The 18,727-nt window shown below is 37.8% G+C and overlaps 1 protein-coding gene across 4 annotated transcripts in view; it reads left to right on the top strand.

The window, feature by feature from the left end:
• C4H4orf50 (chromosome 4 C4orf50 homolog) overlaps positions 1-18,727 on the top strand; it is a 48,685-nt gene that overhangs the window by 9,187 nt on the left and 20,771 nt on the right. For 3 of the 4 annotated variants that reach the window (XM_075752522.1, XM_075752520.1, XM_075752521.1), the window contains exons 4-11: positions 188-302; positions 1,056-1,180; positions 1,555-3,771; positions 4,536-4,637; positions 6,351-6,497; positions 8,751-8,927; positions 11,189-11,245; positions 11,644-11,826. In XM_075752522.1, the coding sequence (XP_075608637.1) occupies positions 188-302; positions 1,056-1,180; positions 1,555-3,771; positions 4,536-4,637; positions 6,351-6,497; positions 8,751-8,927; positions 11,189-11,245; positions 11,644-11,826 (3,123 nt within the window). Of the gene's footprint in view, positions 1-187; positions 303-1,055; positions 1,181-1,554; positions 3,772-4,535; positions 4,638-6,350; positions 6,498-8,750; positions 8,928-11,188; positions 11,246-11,597; positions 11,827-18,727 lie in introns of those variants that run through there. The other variant, XM_075752524.1, reaches the window with a different exon arrangement.

Genomic DNA, 18,727 nt, shown 5'->3' with positions numbered 1-18,727 from the left:
ACCACATTTACTAGAAAATGACAAAATGTTGGAATGAGAAAACTGTATAAAATAATAGCAATTATAATGAAATAATGAGTCTTTTGAATGTGAAATAGCAAAGGAAATTTGTGCCTGTTTTTCATATCACAAACACTGTATATTTATAATCTGGGTTTTTTCTTTTCCTCCTCCTTTTCCCATTAAGAATGGAAACCTAATCCAGGATGGCATTCAAAATCTGAAATGGGGAGCAGTATTGGATTCACCCAGAAGCAGAACTACCCAAACTCCAGTAGTGCTGCTATATGCTGAAGAGTCTGGTATGAAAATAAACTGGAATTTTTGCTTTCATTTCTGTGCAATAAAAGTGAAGATGACTTCATTTGTGTGGTGTGCATGATTTAGAAGCTAAAAGACCTTCTAAAAACCACCTATTCTGGAAACTGTAGCTTGGTAAGGTGAAGAAACAACTATTTGCCAGTATGATACTAGCATTTAGGTATGAGCTTTCTCAAGAAATCTTAGAACTTTCAAGAAGCTACAGAGATGAGGAATTAGGGGATACTTCCCATCTCCTGGCTGAAGTGTAGTGTTTGGGAGTGCTGTGCAGCAGTCAGATTCTTAGACCAAACAATGTGAAAGTTCTGATCTTGACAAATTGTATCAGGTAAATTCTTCCAACATAAAATAATGGAAATTTTATAGCAAATTTCAGTGTATGCAAATGCAAACCTCTGCTGAATAATTTTAACCTGTAAGTTTAACCTGTAAGTTTTCATCTGCCCACTGTAATGAGATGTATTTTTGATTTTCAAATGCTTTGAGGACTGGGGGGGGACCCTAAATATATCTTATTTTAGAGCTTAGTATTTATGTTTTCTTGTTAAGTTTGTTTTCTTGTTCAATGTCGTGCTTATCTCTGCATTATTGGTGATGTATGCTTCTGGTAGAGAAAGTAGTTTTGAGCATACGCTCACTTCAATACTTTTCTATTCGAAACATCTGGTCAGATGGCTTTGGGTCTGTTTTTCATGGGAGTGGCATTACACTTGTCCAGTGCTTTACCATAACAGAAACACCAGGATGTAGCTGTGATGGGCTAAAGCAGATGGAGGAGCTACCAGAAGAACTTCTAGCAGTTTTGGAATGCAATTCCAGTGCCTTTTCAAAAGCTGCTGGTCTAGCTGAGATTGAGCAGGTGAGAAGAAAAGTTACTGCTATTCTTGCTGTCTCTGTGCACGTGAGTCTGTGAATTTTGAGATAAAATGAATTGTTGGTGTATTTAAAGATGAAAATAAAAATAGTTTTAAATCATAGCTACTAAAGATGTTATTCAAGATGAATACAGGTGTGCACCAAGAAAAAATTGACTTATACCTTATTTGTATCATTACTCTCATTGCAAATCTTTAAATAATTTGAAAACTCTTTATATTGAAATATTTTTTCTCATCTGTCTGTAATCAAGTACTTTATGGATAAAGTGAGAAATAAATTATGGTTAGCAACATAGAATGATATATCTTGGCTTATATTTTTCAGTTTGAAACATTTCTCTTTTGCTATTACCAGGTCCCCCTTGGAACAAAGAGGGCAGGTACTCGAGAAGATAGTTTCACTTTGTTCAGATGTACCCCAAGATATTGTGCAGCAAGACTGCTTCCCCCTTGCTCTGAGAAGTTAACTAATGATGAGACCAGTAAGGAAACCAAAGATGAAGAAAACTTTTCTCTCTTGAAGGAACGAGCTATAAATTTACCAGCAAAAGTGTTCCCTGTTTCTATGGTTGAAGCTTTGATGAGGAAGAAACTTCAACTTACCTTGTTAGAACCTGAAAGCTACCACATATCAGCTGTCACCACTGTGAAGAAAGTGAGGAGTTTGGATTTCTGTGAGGGCAATACCAATCTTTGCTCTGATGGCCTCTGCCTTGTTGCAGAAGGAGGATTTTCTGACAAAGCTTCTGCACTTCTTTGTGGAAAGATGCCTTGCACTGTGACTGAAATTTTTGCATCGTCTCTAGAAAAATACAATGTGGAAAAACATTGGGAAAACAAGCAAATTCTGCCAAAAAGCATATGTGAAAATAAATGTCTGGGTAAATTTGTTGATGATGGAAAGTATCACAAAAAAATCTTTAGAGGGAGAGCTAAAGGAGAAGAAATACAGAATGACAAAGCCCAACCACAACAGATGACTTTTGTTCCTGAGGAATGTTCTAAAGTTTTATTTAAAACTGAATTGATCAGGCATGGGAAGCAAGGAATGGAAACCAAACACAGCCTAGGTAGCCCACAAAATTTATTTGTTGGTTTTAAAGACTTAAAGAAGCATTTTGAAAGGAGCCCTGAACTAATGGAGGAACAAGAAAACCTCTCAGAAATCTGCATCTCTGATGTGAATAGGGAATATAATGGAGAAGATGTAATCAAACTAGAGGAGAAAGGAGAGCAACCTCAGAAACCAACTCACCAAACACACCCTTCCAGATATATTGGCCTGAAAGAAAAGAAAGACCAGACCCTGAAACTATGTGAACCAAATGAGAAGAATTTCTCATGTCAAAAAATAGCTGCTGAAAACACGCAATATGCATACTATCTGAATTCTTTTTGGTCGGAGGAAGAGCAGTGTCAGCTAAACATATTGTCTCCTATGCAGGAGAGTGCTGTGTGTTTAAGAAAATTGTTCCTGCCAGGGAGCAATTTTTATGAGTCTTTCTGTCATCTGTCACCACTGGAAGCTGGTAATGAAAGAAATGTGAAAATATATGCACAGGGAAAAGTGGTGGCTGTGTGTCCTCAGAGGTTATTTCTACTGATGCAAGAGAATGAAAATTACTCCAAAAAAGTCTGTATATTACAACAGGAGAATGAGAGATATGCTCAGATGATGTGTGCACTGGAAGAGGAGATGGATGCGTATTTTCAATACATTTTAGCGGTAGATGAAGCTAACATTGTTTCATTCCAAAACTTACTTAATGAGAAAGAAATTGCTGGTGGATGTTATAATAACTTATCAGAAGAAAACACCATGAGCCTGGGAAGATTTTTTGTTGAAACCTTCTCTAAGAACCTCTCATGTGTTGAAGAGAAAAATAGGAGTTCTGAAAAAGACTCATTGACAATTACATCAAATAAACTTCCCAGGAGTATTTTATCCCTGGATGGGAGGAAAATGAGATATTTCCAGCTGCTTTCTGACCTGAAAGAAGAAAGAAGCAGATGCTTCAAAGAAATAGCTAAATTATTACAAGACAAGGAGAACTATGTGGCAAAATATAATGAATTAATACAAGAGAGAGGGGGAAATTTACAAAGAATATCTCTTTTAGAAGGTGAAAAAGAAACTTTATTGGGATGTTTGGAAGAGGTGAAGTGTGAACAAGACAAATACAGGACCTTGGTTTCCGAACTTCAAGAGTGCAAAACCAACTGTTATCAAACTATTTTTGATTTACAGGAGGAAAAACATCTACTGAAAAGAGAAATAGACAGAATCAAGAAAGAAACTTCAGAACAGCTGAATGAGTTTCAGAAAGCAAATGCAAACTTTATTTTAGAAAATACCAAATTGAAAGGATTAATGTTGTCTTTGGGTTTCACCTATGAGGAGCTGAGAAAAGCTAAAGGTTTGGGAACAAAGGAAAAGATAGTAAAACTAAAAGAAGAAAGTCAACAATGTGGCCTTAAGCCAAAGAAAGTTGAAACAGCATGTGGTGTAACTCAGACTGAGAAAGAAGGAGTTCTGGTTACAGACGCCTCGAACTATTTCCCCAGAAAAGAGGTAAATAGTAACAATGAGGAATCTTATCAAGCAGGATCTTCTAAAGAAAGGGGGAGAAATAAATGCCATTTGGAGGACAAAACTAAATTAACTTTGTAATATAGAAAATGTTGTAACCTCCTGGAGATCTGGTGTGCTAAACTTAACTTTTAAATAGAAAGCAAAATACCAGAGAGGTTTTCTTTCTGAATGTTGTACTAGAGAATTTTAAAATGATACAGCAAGATACAAAGTTAGAAATAATACTTAAAGAGTGCATTTTTCAGGCCATTTTTAAACTATTTATCTTCTTGCAAGAGTAAAAGCTTATGGTAGAGCAAATTAATTTCCACAAACTTCTGTTGTAACGGTGAAGTATTGAGGGCTGTGAAACAATCATGTCTTATTGAAAAGTATGCACATGTTCACTTACTAACTTTTATTCTGATGGGATCTGTATTTTTTTACTGTTTTGATTTTTATGAAACATATGCCTAAAGACAGGATCTTTATTTGGAGTGGATTTCTCATCCATGTTTTTCCTCTGTAGTCATTAATCTTACACCACAGTGAATTTCTATGGAGATTGCTATGTTCTTGTAACAGCAGAATTATTACTTCAGTTGAGAATAATCAACAGGGAAAGATTTATCTCTAATATCTTGATTTCATGCAAATGTTGTTAGTAATTCAGATGATAGCAGGAAACCATATATTATTCTGTGAAAACCTGTGTGCCATTTTGTATGGGTGAGAGGAGTCACATCTTTCTGTTGTGTATCCAGGGCGGCACGTTTGAAAGCTACAGTGTGATGAAAGAGCAAGTCAAAAAGGCAAAAGAGGAGCTAAAAATACAGCAAAAGGAATTAGAAAAATCAAAAAAAGAGGTAATCTACTCTGATGTAATTCTGAGGAGCAAATATGTTTTCTTTCTTGTTTTCTTACATGGCTGTTCTTTCTGCCAGGATTTAACACTTTTACAAAACAGGGAAGTCTCTGATCTGCAAAACCGAAATGTACCTCTTTGATCTTTTAGTTAAGTGATGAATTGCACTATCATTCGTGGTTGGCCAGAACTTCAAGTGAAGCTGCATTCCTGCACCACATTTTGACAGAAGATTAATAAAGACACACAGAACAAACTATCTGCTGTGGCCATCGCTGGGCAGGCTGCTTCCCTCCCCCTTGCTAGCAATGCGGAGGAGTAGAAGCACTGAGGACTATGGCAAACCTGAGTTCAAAGTAGTTTTTGAATGAGAGGTAAAATGATGTAAAATCTGGCACTGTCAAAGGGTCTTGCTGTATCCAGTGATGGTGCAAACCACGCACACTGCCCCTTCTCTCGACATCTATGTAGTAAACACAAAGTCCAACACTGCTTACCTGGAGGCGTGTTTGGATGGCTAGTTCTGTGCCTGTGTAAGGTAAATCTGCAGACTTAATACCAACTGAGGAAGATTTTAGTATTGTGCCTTTCCAAATACATTAGCTTTTGCATCCCTATTTTTACTGAACGATCTCCACTGCATGCTTATCTAAGCAGAATGTATATTGCTTTTACGGCAAGCGTGTATTTATGGGGCTGTTTCATGCAATAGCAGGCATTGCTCAGACTCCCTGCCACTGGCAGTAACAAGTGTGCTGAATATGTAAAAATCAGTAGGATTTTATACATGGTGGGTGTACAAAATGATTGTCCTGTGACAGATGCTTTATAAGACTTCCCAGATTTCAGGTGAGGCAACTGGAATGAAGGGGTAGATTTGGATGAGTGATGGATGGTTAGGTAAGGACTTCTGACCTTGTAATATGAACAAGAAGAGATCATTTGATTTTTATTTATTTTTTAAAATCTGATTAATTTTGGTCCTTCTAATACTTTTGTATGTAACAAGGAAGTTGTGTGTTACAAAACCTTCTTCAGTTCACTTAAAAGAAGGTGAAGCCTTTGCTTTCGGAAGGGAGAAGCAATGATCTCCCATATGATGGAAGGAGCTTGCTGTCAGGCAATGAGCTGATCTACAGAGTGGTTGTTTGGTTGTGGTTGGGGTTTTTGTTTGTTTGGTTTGGTTTTGGTTTCCAAAACTACAGTAGATGTTTAGAAGTGGAGAAAATGCATCCTAGAAGAAATACAAAGGCGAACATAGGGAGAGCTTTCTTCCTCCTTTGCATTTTTCATTTTTGACATTTCTCAGGAAGAATTGTTTTTCCCTAGGGTGATAAAATCTTACTTTCCATTTGCTCTGAGGGCTTTCAAAGAAACTTGTGAAATTGTGAGTGCATTCACCACTGCTTTTTTTAGCGTTATTCAGAATACTCAAGGTACCTTCAAATTTAGAAATCAATTTAAAAATTAATCTATTTTTCTGCATAGTTCTAGTTAGATATGTTTCTGTAGGACTTTAAGAGTCTTACTCATTTCTTATAAGACAACTATAGTGTATTGTGTAATTCCATTTATTTTAATTAATTTACAACAATTTAAAACTTGTGATGTGGAGATTAGACTCGAGTCCATGGTTGTAAGCTGGTGTTGAGAAATGATACCACTGCTAAACTAATTATACGTAGTAATTTTGCTTTTTTATTCTTCCTGCTAGGCTCAGAAATGGTACATAGAACTTGGTTTTGCTGAAACAAGATATGAAGAAATGAAAACTCATTTGGCACAGGTTGTCTCAGAATTAGACCATCTTAAACAAGAAGCTGGGGACAAAATGCTTGGAAAGCAGGACTGTAAAGTAATGGTATGTCTGTAAATGGAGTGGAGAAAAGCATATTCCTTTGGTGGGAGTGGTTTGGATGCAGAGATACTGATTATTTTTATTGGCAATAGATTTGAAGCAAATATAGAGCACGAGCCACTGGAGCTATAGACTTAAATGTGAATAGATATTATGCAAGGTAGAGTGTCTGTCTACAGGACAGTCCAAAGTCTGGGCACTGAATAGACATTATAGACACCTCAATTTTTTTTTTTAGAAAGACTCTTGTCCTGCTATCTTTAAACAGTCATTTTCTGAGGCATGGATTTTCAGGTCGCCTTAATTAAAGGCATTTGCCTTCAGTCCCCTCTGCCTTTCCCACTCAGCGGTTGGAGAAGTCTCCAGTGTTTCCAGTGTTTGGCCTTTTTGCTTTCCAGCCCAGAATACTAGATTTGTAAAAACAAAACTAAGCTGTGATGCGGCACGTTTTGTGGTGCGACTTCCACTGTGAGTGAGCAGCTGGAGTCTGTAATTGATGCTCAAGTGTGTCCCCAAAATCCAGGGATTCTTTCTATCATCACAAGAGGGAAAGAAAGCCTCACTGGAATGTATTTATATCACAGCAATTCTAGTTTGGCTGTAAATGAAAGCTTTTTGAATTTTCAGGTGGCTCTGTGTCTTGATAAAGTTTTTATGTTTTCTACCAAAATGAAGTGTTTTATGGAAAGAATTTAATTATTGAATAATCTCCTGTAAGCAGCTTTCATGAAGACTTTTCAGCTAGGGCTGAAATGGAGCAATGGAGCTTTGGGCAATGGAGCTTTAACCTTTTTAAGCATCTTGAGTCAGGGAGTGTTTCCATTTTTTATTTAATGTACTTTTTGTCTGGGAAAGAAGATGATGAGGAAAATACCATGACTCATCCTCAGGCTTTTATCACTGCGACCCTGGTCTAATCAATCATGATGTATCCAACAGTTGCTATTGTTCTTTTCTCTTAACACAAGAGGGAGCCAAAAAGTTTGGTACGAAGCATGCATGCCTTGCCCGAATGCTGTGCATAGGGGACTTGCTTCATTAGGAGGAACAGTATGAAAATGTCATATTTCTGTTTTTATCTGTGTTGCAATGATGTGTGGCAGGCAGAGTGATGTGATCTATCCCTTCAGTTTGCTGTTTTCTATGAAGCAGTGCCTTCAGTATGTTGTAGTCACCAAGGGTGTCAAAGTTGGAAAGGCTGTCAGAAAGCGAGGGAAAATTAAACTGTATTGCTGTGCATCAAGGCTGAATATTAGCTCTTCTTGGTTGTATCAATTGTAACATCCACTAAAATCAAACCACCTTCCTCCATGTTTTGTCAGAAGGTTATATGGCTTTACTGTAGTATATCATAGGTCTGACTAGAATTTTTAGCTACATCACTGAAATGCTTAATCTTTTAGACTTGCTTATATAACACGTTATCAGAAATCTTTAATGTAAGTTCACAACAGCATAAATGTTTCTCACAAGACTTTCTTCACCTTCAGATTTTTCCTCATTCTTAATCTATATGTTTAATTTGAGAGTGTCACTTCTAGGAACTGACCTTATGATGCTGACCGTCACTCTAAATCTCTCACTAATCCTTCCAATCTAAGTGCATGAAATTGAAAAAAAAAATTGGAGAGTGGGGGAGGAGGAGGAGTTAAATTCAGGAGCTTCTCCTTCCAATTGTTCTGTACCACTATTACTACATTTTAATCTAATAAATATTTTCTTTTAATTTTTTAAAATTTATACTTAAAATGTGATTAGTTTTATTAATAATCTTCTAAAACAAAAATATAACTGTGTGAGTGGTATTTGCTTTCTGAGATAAATATATGTGGAAAATCAAGGGGCTTATTATATAGTAGTTGGAGCAGGAGACTGGGGACTTTTGAGTTCTATTCTTACTCACCGAGTGACCATAGGTTGGTCACTTAATCTGTCTGTGCCCCAGTTTCTCCAGACATGAAATGATCATAATACAATACTTGCCTTGAAGGAGTGTTGTGAAATTCCACTCCTACACCTGCTCTCACAGGGGATCAAGAACTCCTTTCTCATAAAAAATTTTAAGATTAGTGCAAGGTATCAGTGCTAATATGTTTATGAAAGTTTGAAGTCACATGTTTTATATCAGCTTAATTTCTTTTGATGTACAAGGTAGGTACATGTACTGATGGAGAAAGTTTGTGCTCTAAAACACGATTGAGAATATTTTCATTATTTTATAAATCTAATTTGAAAATCTGTGTATTTGCTCTCTAGCCTGTTTATGCCGTGAAAGACGGCCAGGAAATAGAGGAGAATAAAATAGCCAATAAGAGATTACAGCAGCAAGTGCTGACCTTGAAGGCCCAGCTCAGGGACCAGGCTGCATTACAAAATCAGTTTCACGACTTGCAGAATGAAGTGGGACTCCTTCAGGCTCAGCTGTGTGAAAAGGTATCATAAAGCTGTTTTCCGTGTGCTTAAGTGGGTGGACAAATGCGAGCTTAGGCAGATTCTACCTCTTTCTTCCCAAAGGAGAGAATCAAAATAGTCGTCTTTCCTGGGAATGAGTCTGAGGATAATTAAATGGTTTGCAGGCATATGAAAGTTCCCCTGACTTCAGAGAAATAAGAAAAAGATGTAAACTGCCTGGGTGGTCAGTGTTATGGAAAGATGATAGACTATAATAAAAGTTGCCGCCAGTTTTTGCTATAATCCTGATAGCATAATACAAGTGAAGTGGTGCTGAAATTTTTTACAGAGCCACATCCTTGGCTTAAAAAACCAGGATTTTTAACGTTCCTGACTCTCTTGTTTCAGATTAGGAAACACAGTGAGCTAGTGATAGGATTTTAATAGAGTTATTTCTAACTTTTTTTGGTCCAGCTACTAGGGTTACACATTAAGTTTCTTTAACACATTTTTCAGTTAGGTGCATGGTTTGCATTTTTACTAATTAACATAGTTATTCTGGTGAGAATTTGTATACACAAGTATACTGACATGAGCAGTTTTCACACTCGTGCGTTATACTTCACGTGGCAAACCGGAGCAGGTACACGCATTAACATTTGCAGAGCTACTGCCTTAGAGTGTGACAGCAAAGCTACTGCTGTCAGTGTGACTATAACTGCAGAACTCTTTGGTGGCAACAAATTCCTGCTAGGACTTTTTTCCTTTAGAATTTGTTTCCTATTTCTTTGGAAACTAGTTTTTGAAAAGGGATCATACTTACAATGTGAGCCAAATTGGAATTGCCCATCATACTCTGAAACAACTAAAAAATGGCATTTTCTCAATAGTATTCTTCATACTATGATACGACGTGTAGAACATGCTTCTCCTCTGTCTTTCCTCTGAAATACAAGAGATCTTCTCTCTACTGGGTGCAAGTTTCATCCTACTTCATCCACAGTAAATCTGCTTGTTTTACAGTTTTGGGGGGTTTGGTGGTTGTTGTTGGTTGCACTTGTTTTGGTTTTTTAGGTTAGATTTTTTTTTCCTTAGCCTGGTCACGTGCTGTGATTTGCTTAAAACCAGTCCTGTACAGAGGGTTAGTGGCTTCTCTCAGGCATTGATTAAGATGCCTCTTAACAGAGTAGTGTTGCTAAATAAATTTTTTTTGTGGTGTCTGGTGTCTGTAGTGATGGATGGTGCATGTCAGAAAGTAGGTGAGTAAAGGGTGAGACGTGCTATCCATATAAATGGGCGACTCCTAATTGTTATGTTGCATCGACAAAATGTTTTGCTCAATGCCTCATCAAGAACTGAATGTCACCAATGCAGGACCTATTGCCAGCTTTTTCTTCCTTCCCTCAATGCTAGTGCAATGCAAAATCATGCCTCTCCTGCCCTATCTACTACGTACCTTCCCAAGCCCACAATTTATCAGCTCAGGACCATGAGACCTCTTTCAGCATAACTGAATTCTCATAAAGGGAGTCTTTTTTTTTTTTTTTTTTTTTAAACGCACATAATATTTACTGTAGGCTTTATAGAAATACAAATTTTCAAGCAAAATGAATGCAAAGGAATCCGTACTTTATTGCAAGTAATACTGTATTGTTTTGTAACAGAAATGGATTTTACCTGGCAGGATATTGTATTTTTTCCACATAATCAGAAAGCAAGTTTCCCATGAATAATAAACATTTAGATCATCAGGTACAGGCTAGGTCATCTGGCTCACCTCCTAATGGAGGACATGCATCAATCGTGTCAGAGTAGAAAGTTGTTGATGTTTACTTCTCAGAGCCTGACGTGGTATACACATTCAGAAAATCCCTCTTTGTTTCTTGCATTCTACAACATAATATAGATAAGAAAAGAGAAAACTTTTTCCCGAAAGAGTATTTTTGAAGATTCACGGAGCAAATGGGAATATGAGTGCATAATGAAGGATATCGAGTCTTTGATGTAACTCTGCTTTGATGTAATAACCTCACTGATATAGGGCTCCATCTAAAAACATCCGAAAGCATTTGGAAATATATAAGACCGACATTAATACTAGTAGGGCAGTGTTTGTGTGCCAGAGCCTATCCGTGTACAACCAACTCCTTACACCGCTTCATCTTGTTTGTGATGCAGGGTCACACAAGTATGCAAAGTGTACGTATCGGAAGTCAGGTCTAAAACAAATAGCAAAAAAACTGCTACAGTATTTTAAAATGACTCTTCGATAAATTAATGCAGAATGTTTTTCAACCTTTCAGGACAAAGAACTTCAGAAGAGAAAGTCTGAAGAGAAGTTGGCGCTAGCTCCTCTGAAGGTATTGTATTTTCCTGAAAGCCAACGCAGGACCTACACAAAGGTGTATGTGTCCCTTTGCTTACAGGCGCCTGTGCGTGTGCCTGCCTTCTGCAGCTCCCCCTGATTTGGGTCTTTGCTGGTGGGCTTTAGGCAAGGGCTTGCTGACGTTATTGTGATGGGTACTCTTCAGCCTGTCAAAGGAGTGACCTTGCACTTGGAATGGGAATGTCTCTTTCCAGTTTACTTGTGCACACGTAATGCTGTTGCAGGGTGGAGAGGCACCTAATGGCGTAGAAACATAGGAATGCAATCTATAGCTTTGGGTCAAAATGTGTGAAATTACAAATCAGATACAAAATATAATCTTGCAGGCTCAGCATGGAGTGAAGTCAATGTATGTGTGTTCATGCCGCGTAGGCTAAGCTGGCTTGCCTCACCCGAAAGTGCCAGGAAAGGAACAGCCTCATTACCAGGATGCATGACGAATTTCACAGGCGAGGAATCACTAACTCTGCATTTGATGAAGAGGTGGAAGCCTTGGTGAATGACATGGCCCTGGCAGAGTACACAGTCGCTTTTACACCAATGCGTGATCAGGAGGTAGGTGTTTGCACTTCCTCGTAGCATCCTCCCATTTCCACTATTGTATTAAGTCAGCGATTATATTTTTTTAAAGTGTTTAGTGAGACTCAGTGTGTAGTTATAAAATATATCTCAGCACTTAATATAAATATTGCTTCAAACAAGTCAGTGGATTTGGCTGTTTTACTGCTGTTTTGGTCAGGGTTTAAATCTTCTGGAGCTTACCACAAAGTACGTCAGTGCTCCATGCAAAAACACTTCCCTGATATTTTGACAAAGTATCTTAGTGGATAATGCAAAACATATGATTCAATTTCACTTTAAATACGAATTTTCCTTTTTTTTTTTTCCTGCACAATGCATCATCTCAGATTTCTGAAGAAATCAGAAAAAAAGGTCTACAATGAATCATTTTAAGATTTGAGTCAACTCAGTGGACATTCATATTCAAAAGGGAGTTAGTTACTTCTGTTTCACTGGCAAGAGGAAAGCAGTTCAAATGGGATACACTCTGCCTTACACGTGATGCTGTTCAGCATTATCATTAATAGTTTGGATGCCTGGAATATGCTTCATATTTTTGGGGTAGCACCTACCTGAAGACATTCTTAAGGACAAGAATCTGAAACTGGCAACCTGGAGAAACAGGAATTCCCTTGTAGTACTTCAGTAATCTTCAAGCAAGCTCTTTTTTTTTCCCTTTCACATTTCTCTCTCTTATTATTTTAAACAAAGCATATAAAAATAGCCAAACAATATTTGGTAATGTTTGTGTCACATATACTCAAGCAGAATCTTGCTGCTTAAAAGGGGAAAAAAATAATGTATGTTGCCTTACACATTTGTAAAACATTGGGAAAGTGGAAGCCTACCACTACAGTATGCGGAACATAGATTCATACTGGGTTTTGTGCTTCAGCTAACACAATGCACTGCAAAATGAGTACATAAAAATGTGATTTTTAAATTACATTGTTATATATTTTTCATCAGCAGAACTAGAGGTGCTCACAATGGACATATAGTATAATAAATCCACAGGATTATTTTCCTGCTTGTTTTACATTTTTACACACAGAATGGTATTCTGTATCACTCTGAAGAAGTTTATTCTTCCAGTGTTATTAAGTGTTGCAAGCTATCATTCAGTCATGGACTCATAGAATCATTTAGGTTGGAAAAGACCTTTAAGATCATTGAGTCCAACCATTAACCTAGCACTGCCAAGGCCACCACTAAACCATGTCCCTAAGCACCGCATCTACACATCTTTTAAATACCTCCAGGGATGGTGACTCAACCACTTCCCTGGGCAGCCTGTTCCTGTGGTTGACAACCTTTTCGGTGAACAAATTTTTCCAAATATCCAATCTAAACCTCCCCTGGCGCAACTTGAGGCCGTTTCCTCTTGTCCTATCACTTGTTACTTGGGAGAAGAGAGCAACACCCACCTGGCTACAACCTCCTTTCAAGTAGTCGTAGAGAGCGATAAGGTCTCCCCTCAGCCTCCTTTTCTCCAGGCTGAACCAACCCCAGTTCCCTCAGCCGCTCCTCATAGGACTTGATCGTAGTTGTCATACTTGTTTCTGTGACAAGAAATAATTTAACTGCATGGTAAGGAAAATGTAGATTGATTCTTCAGGGTAAATGGCATTCAGTTTACCTGTAGTAATTAGGAAAGTATACAAGAGAGTTTGCTGATTCATAAACATAATATTTTTTTGCTTGTCTTCTACTACCTATATTTGACTAGTCAGGGTTTTATATGCTTTGGGTTTTATGTGTCTTCGTATCTACATATACCATCATCCTATCATGAGCAATGCTGTCAATGTAAGATGAAAAGGCAGTGTGGTTGCAGGATGGGAGAGGGCTCTGTGTCTGGCTATGTCTCCTTTGAGTATGTCAAGTCTGGGTCCACCACTGTCTTGCCCAAGCTCACACTGAGAATGAATGTTTTATGTGACAGTAGTTAGTAACTCATCTGTCAGGAGGGAGATAATACTTCACTGCCTTCAGACATTTTCTCAGACATTGCTGTGATAAATGAGCATTAGGGTAAAGCTTCCCAATACAATAAATATCAAAATACTGTTCACATTCACACTGTCTCCCTCAGTGTCTAATTATCACAAAACTTAGCAGCTCCAACAGGAGAGAATTAGGTTGAATCTGTATTCTGATGTCCAGTGAGTTCATTTGCAATGTAGGAGCTGCACATTCAATTCCCTGCTTCAATAGATATTTAGCTATTCATGCTAAGTGGAGCACAAACCCCTTCTCATAGTATCCAGCACCGCAGTGGCCAGAGGTCCCACTTGGACTCAGACACACTGGGTTTCAAGCCCAGTTTTTTGGATCCTTCAGAGAACAGACTGGCTCTTGCTGGGCACTATGACACTGAGCTTTGGACCATTCTGGTCTGTGATAAGTACTGTAATTAGTGATTCCATGTGTAACGGGAAGCCTTCCAGTCAAGGCAGATCTGTATGTTCCCATGAAAAATTTAGATTTCTGTGGATCAGTTTTCCAATGGAAAACATGTCAGGGAGAAAATATCCAAGTGTTACTAGTCCTAATTTAATAAATAACAGTTACATTGACAAAGAAGAGAGACTGTTTCATATTAATGTGATACATTCCTTTGGTTTTAAAAATCCTGTATTGAATTCTGTAGACATATGTTAAACTGAACTGACTTTTCATCTTTGAGGATTCATCTTTTGCGTTTCAATGCTTATTCTCACTGGAATTCACATCTAAGGTTCCAGGGCTATGCCCAGCTTTTACTTACATAAAAATCCTTTGAAAGCTCATTCTCTTCCTTTCCCTCAGATTTTCACTTCTAAATCATTCCTAATATTTGAACGCTTCTAGAGAAAGCTCAATGGACAGAAGCATTGTTTTTTTTCTTTCTTAAATTAAAGATTTGCAATTGATTTTATACATTTCTGGAGCTAGTGACAAATAGAAGTCTCTTACACATTGGCAGCAGACCTGCCTGCTTTGGCTTACTGACGAATTTCAACGGAACATTTGCAATGATGCATGAAGGCCCTTTGAAGGGAAAAGGGACTCTGTATTCTATTCAGTGTCTGACCTTTTTTAATTCAGTACAAAACTTTGTGCCTGGTTCTCAGAAGAAAATAGGTTTAAAAATTCTGTTAAGAACTCTTTTTCCATCTCCACTGTGTTGGAATTATATGCAGATTAGATAGATCTGCCGTAGCAGCGTGCTATGAAGCTCTGGCTTCAGTGGAGGGCTTATGGGCATCAACAAGTTACTCATGCTTAAAGAGAAAGTTCTTTGCTCATTCAGGACCCAATGGATGGTTGGTCATTCCCTTCTGTTTATAAAACTGTACACCATGAAGCTCTTTATTTGTAATTTAGTTTAATTGAGTAATTTAGTGTAATTTAATTTAATTTTAGTTCAGTTTATCATAATAAACATATACTATTGCACAAAAGGGGTTTTATTTCAATTCTTTTTGATCCAGAGAAAACACCTATGTCACTGTAGTAAAAGCAAAAATTGTGTGCAGGATGTTGAAGAAAAGCTTCATTGTGTCTACCTCTTAATTTTGAAAAAAAAAAAAATTAAAAAAAATAGTCTTTTGGGGAGATATAGGAATGACAATGTATGTCTAATATGGACTTGAAACTTTTGGAGGCACGAAGAAGTTAATTTCTAAGTCTTTGTGATATATTTTCCATTTAAAAGACCTAAACTGAGAAACCATTGGAGCCCCTTGTAGTGGAGGAATAATAAATTTGGGCAAGTGACATAATTAAAACCTTGTCTTATTTTTTGCTTGGAAAATTAAAAGCGTGTGTCTGAAGAGGACACATCCCAGGGACGAGGGCTGCCTCCAGCGGGTTCATGTGGCACTCAGCATGGTGCCATAGATGGGATTCACATGCCCAATGTCAGACGCAGAATATGTGGCCATTTTTGGCCTTTTGTCATGTCTCATTTTAATCAACTTCTTTTAAATGCTGATTTATTTTTTTTTTCAATTGGAAAGACCTTGTCTTCATCTTTCTTTTCTTGCTATTGTAGGATTAATCATGGACATCATTAACTGTGATTGTTTGTCTGCCTTTCCCAGTGGAAAGCACACAGGACAGCATTCGTCAACCAATGTTAGACACTCGTGTTCACTAAACAGCTAACAAAAAGGACTGGGACTGGGATTTGCAACAACTGGTTTGCTTACATTGGTAACAATAGGAAGCAAGAGAAGATGTGTCATAGGAAATGTGAGAGCGAAGGCTCCGCTCTTTTTCGGAATTTAGATGTCTACTTGCAATTTAAGAAACAGGCTTTACCCAGTTTGACTAACTTGAACGTGAGGCTGTGTCCGTGTTGCTTTTGATACATTGGAGAACCACACAGAGGAGCAAGAGAGCTTGACTTGCCCTTCATGAGAGCTCATCCCAGCCAGTGCAGCTGTGCAGTAATTTTGGAGACCTTTTCTGTCTCTTTTGGAGTGTGTGTGGAGAAACAGGGATATGTTCAATTCTTCCCCTCAAATGACTGGGCCACATGTCCTGGTTTTGTGTCAACAGCCTCTGTCCAGATGACTGATGGCTGTAATGGATAATACTGCTGTACTCATTCACTTCAATCTGTCTTGGCTAGAAGACTTTGACTTGATAAATTTTATATATTCTTTCCATAGTGGATCTAAAACCATTGTGGCTATTTGCCCTCATTTTTCAGGGCTGAGAGGGAATTTGTGCAAGCAGCATACGGATAACGGTAGTGGTTTTTATTGCTTTTCATGGAGTCATCTTAAACCTTATGGATGGAAAGCTCCAGGCAAAGAATCTGTCCAGTGTAGTGAATTATTTGTTTTACAGAATAGAGTATCAATGTGCAGAACAGCATAGCTTAATCCTCCTTTGTATCGGGGGATTTCTTCTGAGATACTGCTTGGTAGAACAATTTTTTTTTCTTTTTTGTTCCTCCCCTCCCCCTCTTATTTCTACTCATTTCTTTGCAAGAAACCATTTACTACTTTCCCATGAATCATATTTGAAGGAAACAGGCCTGAAATAACATTGTGATGCTCTCCTTAAAATGACTTGTGCATGACTGGTGAGATCAGAAGCTTTTCTAACACTGAGGGTGAGATATATTTAATGTTTGATGTCTGTATTTCAGACAATCACATCTGTGGTGTTTGGGAGGTGTTTTCATACTTAGTGGAGAGAGAGATACTTACAAGGAGGTTTCCTGCTCATTTTAAGTATCTGCTTTAGATAAGGTGAGAAGAGCTGGAGAACCTGGACTCCATTGGTTGTGAAGCGGGCCAGGAGGAGATGTGCTTCAGCCAGAGGAGTCCCATTCTCAGAGGGGAGAATGAGTTTAATTTGGGGGTTTCAGCCTGCTGATCAGGACCAAGGGACCTTTCAAGACAAAGTTTTTCACAGGAAGAGGCTTCTTGTTCTGACGTTAGAGAAAATGTGACTTGAATCTGTTGGAATTCCAAGGGGATGAAAGAGACAAGGTGGTGGTTGTTATTTAGTAATTTTTTTAAAGAAGGGTAAAATACATTGCTGAGACATATGTTATTTTTGACCTTCAGAAAGATTATTAAAAATACCAAAGGGTATAAAATTACTAAAATTATTAAATTAAAAAAAAGGGTATAAAAATTAAAAACAGTTAAGGGCAGCCTGGCCTTTCCAGTGAAATAACTGATAAAGCTGTTCAATAGTTATCTAAATGTCTGTTTGTGCAGCCATCTCAAGATTTTGTGGTCGCTGAGCAGTGCCATTTTAAAGTAAAATTTTGTTTGGTTGACAAAGATTTAGATGTTTCCTGACTGCATACATAATACAGATATTTTAGCAGTGTTTTTTTTCTCTAATACATGGGCAACAGTGTGCGTTTGTCTAGAACAGTAAATGCAAGTAGAGTAACAGCCATGACTAAAAAAAGAAAAGCTTTAAAAACTAACCTTCCTTTATTTTCTGATAAAAGTTAGAATTTAGATTAAGATAAAATGTGCAATTAAAATATCCAGATTAATTAAAACATTTTATTCTTATCTCTGACAACAGTGTCCTTTTATTTTTGTAATGTTGGGGAAGGTAATGTGTTTTGGTTTTAATGTCAATCCTCGGTAGAACTTGGCAGTAGTATACAAGTTTACACTTCTTCAAGTTTGGTGGAATATCACACTACTTTCATTTCTTCCCAGGTGGGGTAATTAGTGGAAACTTGAGAGGAAAGCCATGAACGTCAAAGGAAAACAGAACCAATACTGTAAAAAAACCCCAACCAACCAACCAAAACCAACAAAACCCAACAAGAAATTAATGTCTGAGTATTGAGACAAAATGCAGGATTTTGCCTGGCTCCATCCATAGTGCTATAGAAAATGTGATCTTTAGCATTGCACAGAGTCTTATGAAACACTGAAGAAGAACCTTTTTGAGAGAATCATACCAGCTTTCAAATATAGCACAGACCTGTGAAAACTTCAGTAGTGTGGTAGCAGCTCTACTCATCAGGGTTTGCATTAACCCACCATTCTACTAAGTTTCACTACTTTGGCCACAGCAGAATTCGGTAATCCCAAGAGGGAAAAAAGTTTGTGGGTTGAACAGTGGAAGGAAATAGAAGGAAAGGAAAGATGCTGCAAGGAGGTGGTTTTTCTAGAAATGAAATGTGCCAGTGTCACAGTTTTGATTTGGTGCTGTGTTTTTTCTGGTTGCTTTACCAGCTCTCCTGCCTACGAGGAGTATGGTCATTTGCCTTTGCATGGGTCATTGAGCTTCCAGAACTTGTTCTGCTCCTGCTGACTGTCATTTATCACCAGGGATGCCTCTAACTGTGCTTCCTGTAGTGAGGAAATTCTCATCAAATAATTTTAGATCCAATCTCTTCATGCCTGAAAACATTTCA

The sequence above is a fragment of the Balearica regulorum genome, chromosome 4 (genome assembly GCF_011004875.1).
Source record: "Balearica regulorum gibbericeps isolate bBalReg1 chromosome 4, bBalReg1.pri, whole genome shotgun sequence".
Lineage (NCBI taxonomy): Eukaryota > Metazoa > Chordata > Aves > Gruiformes > Gruidae > Balearica > Balearica regulorum.
This window is presented reverse-complemented; position numbering and strand designations above follow the sequence as displayed.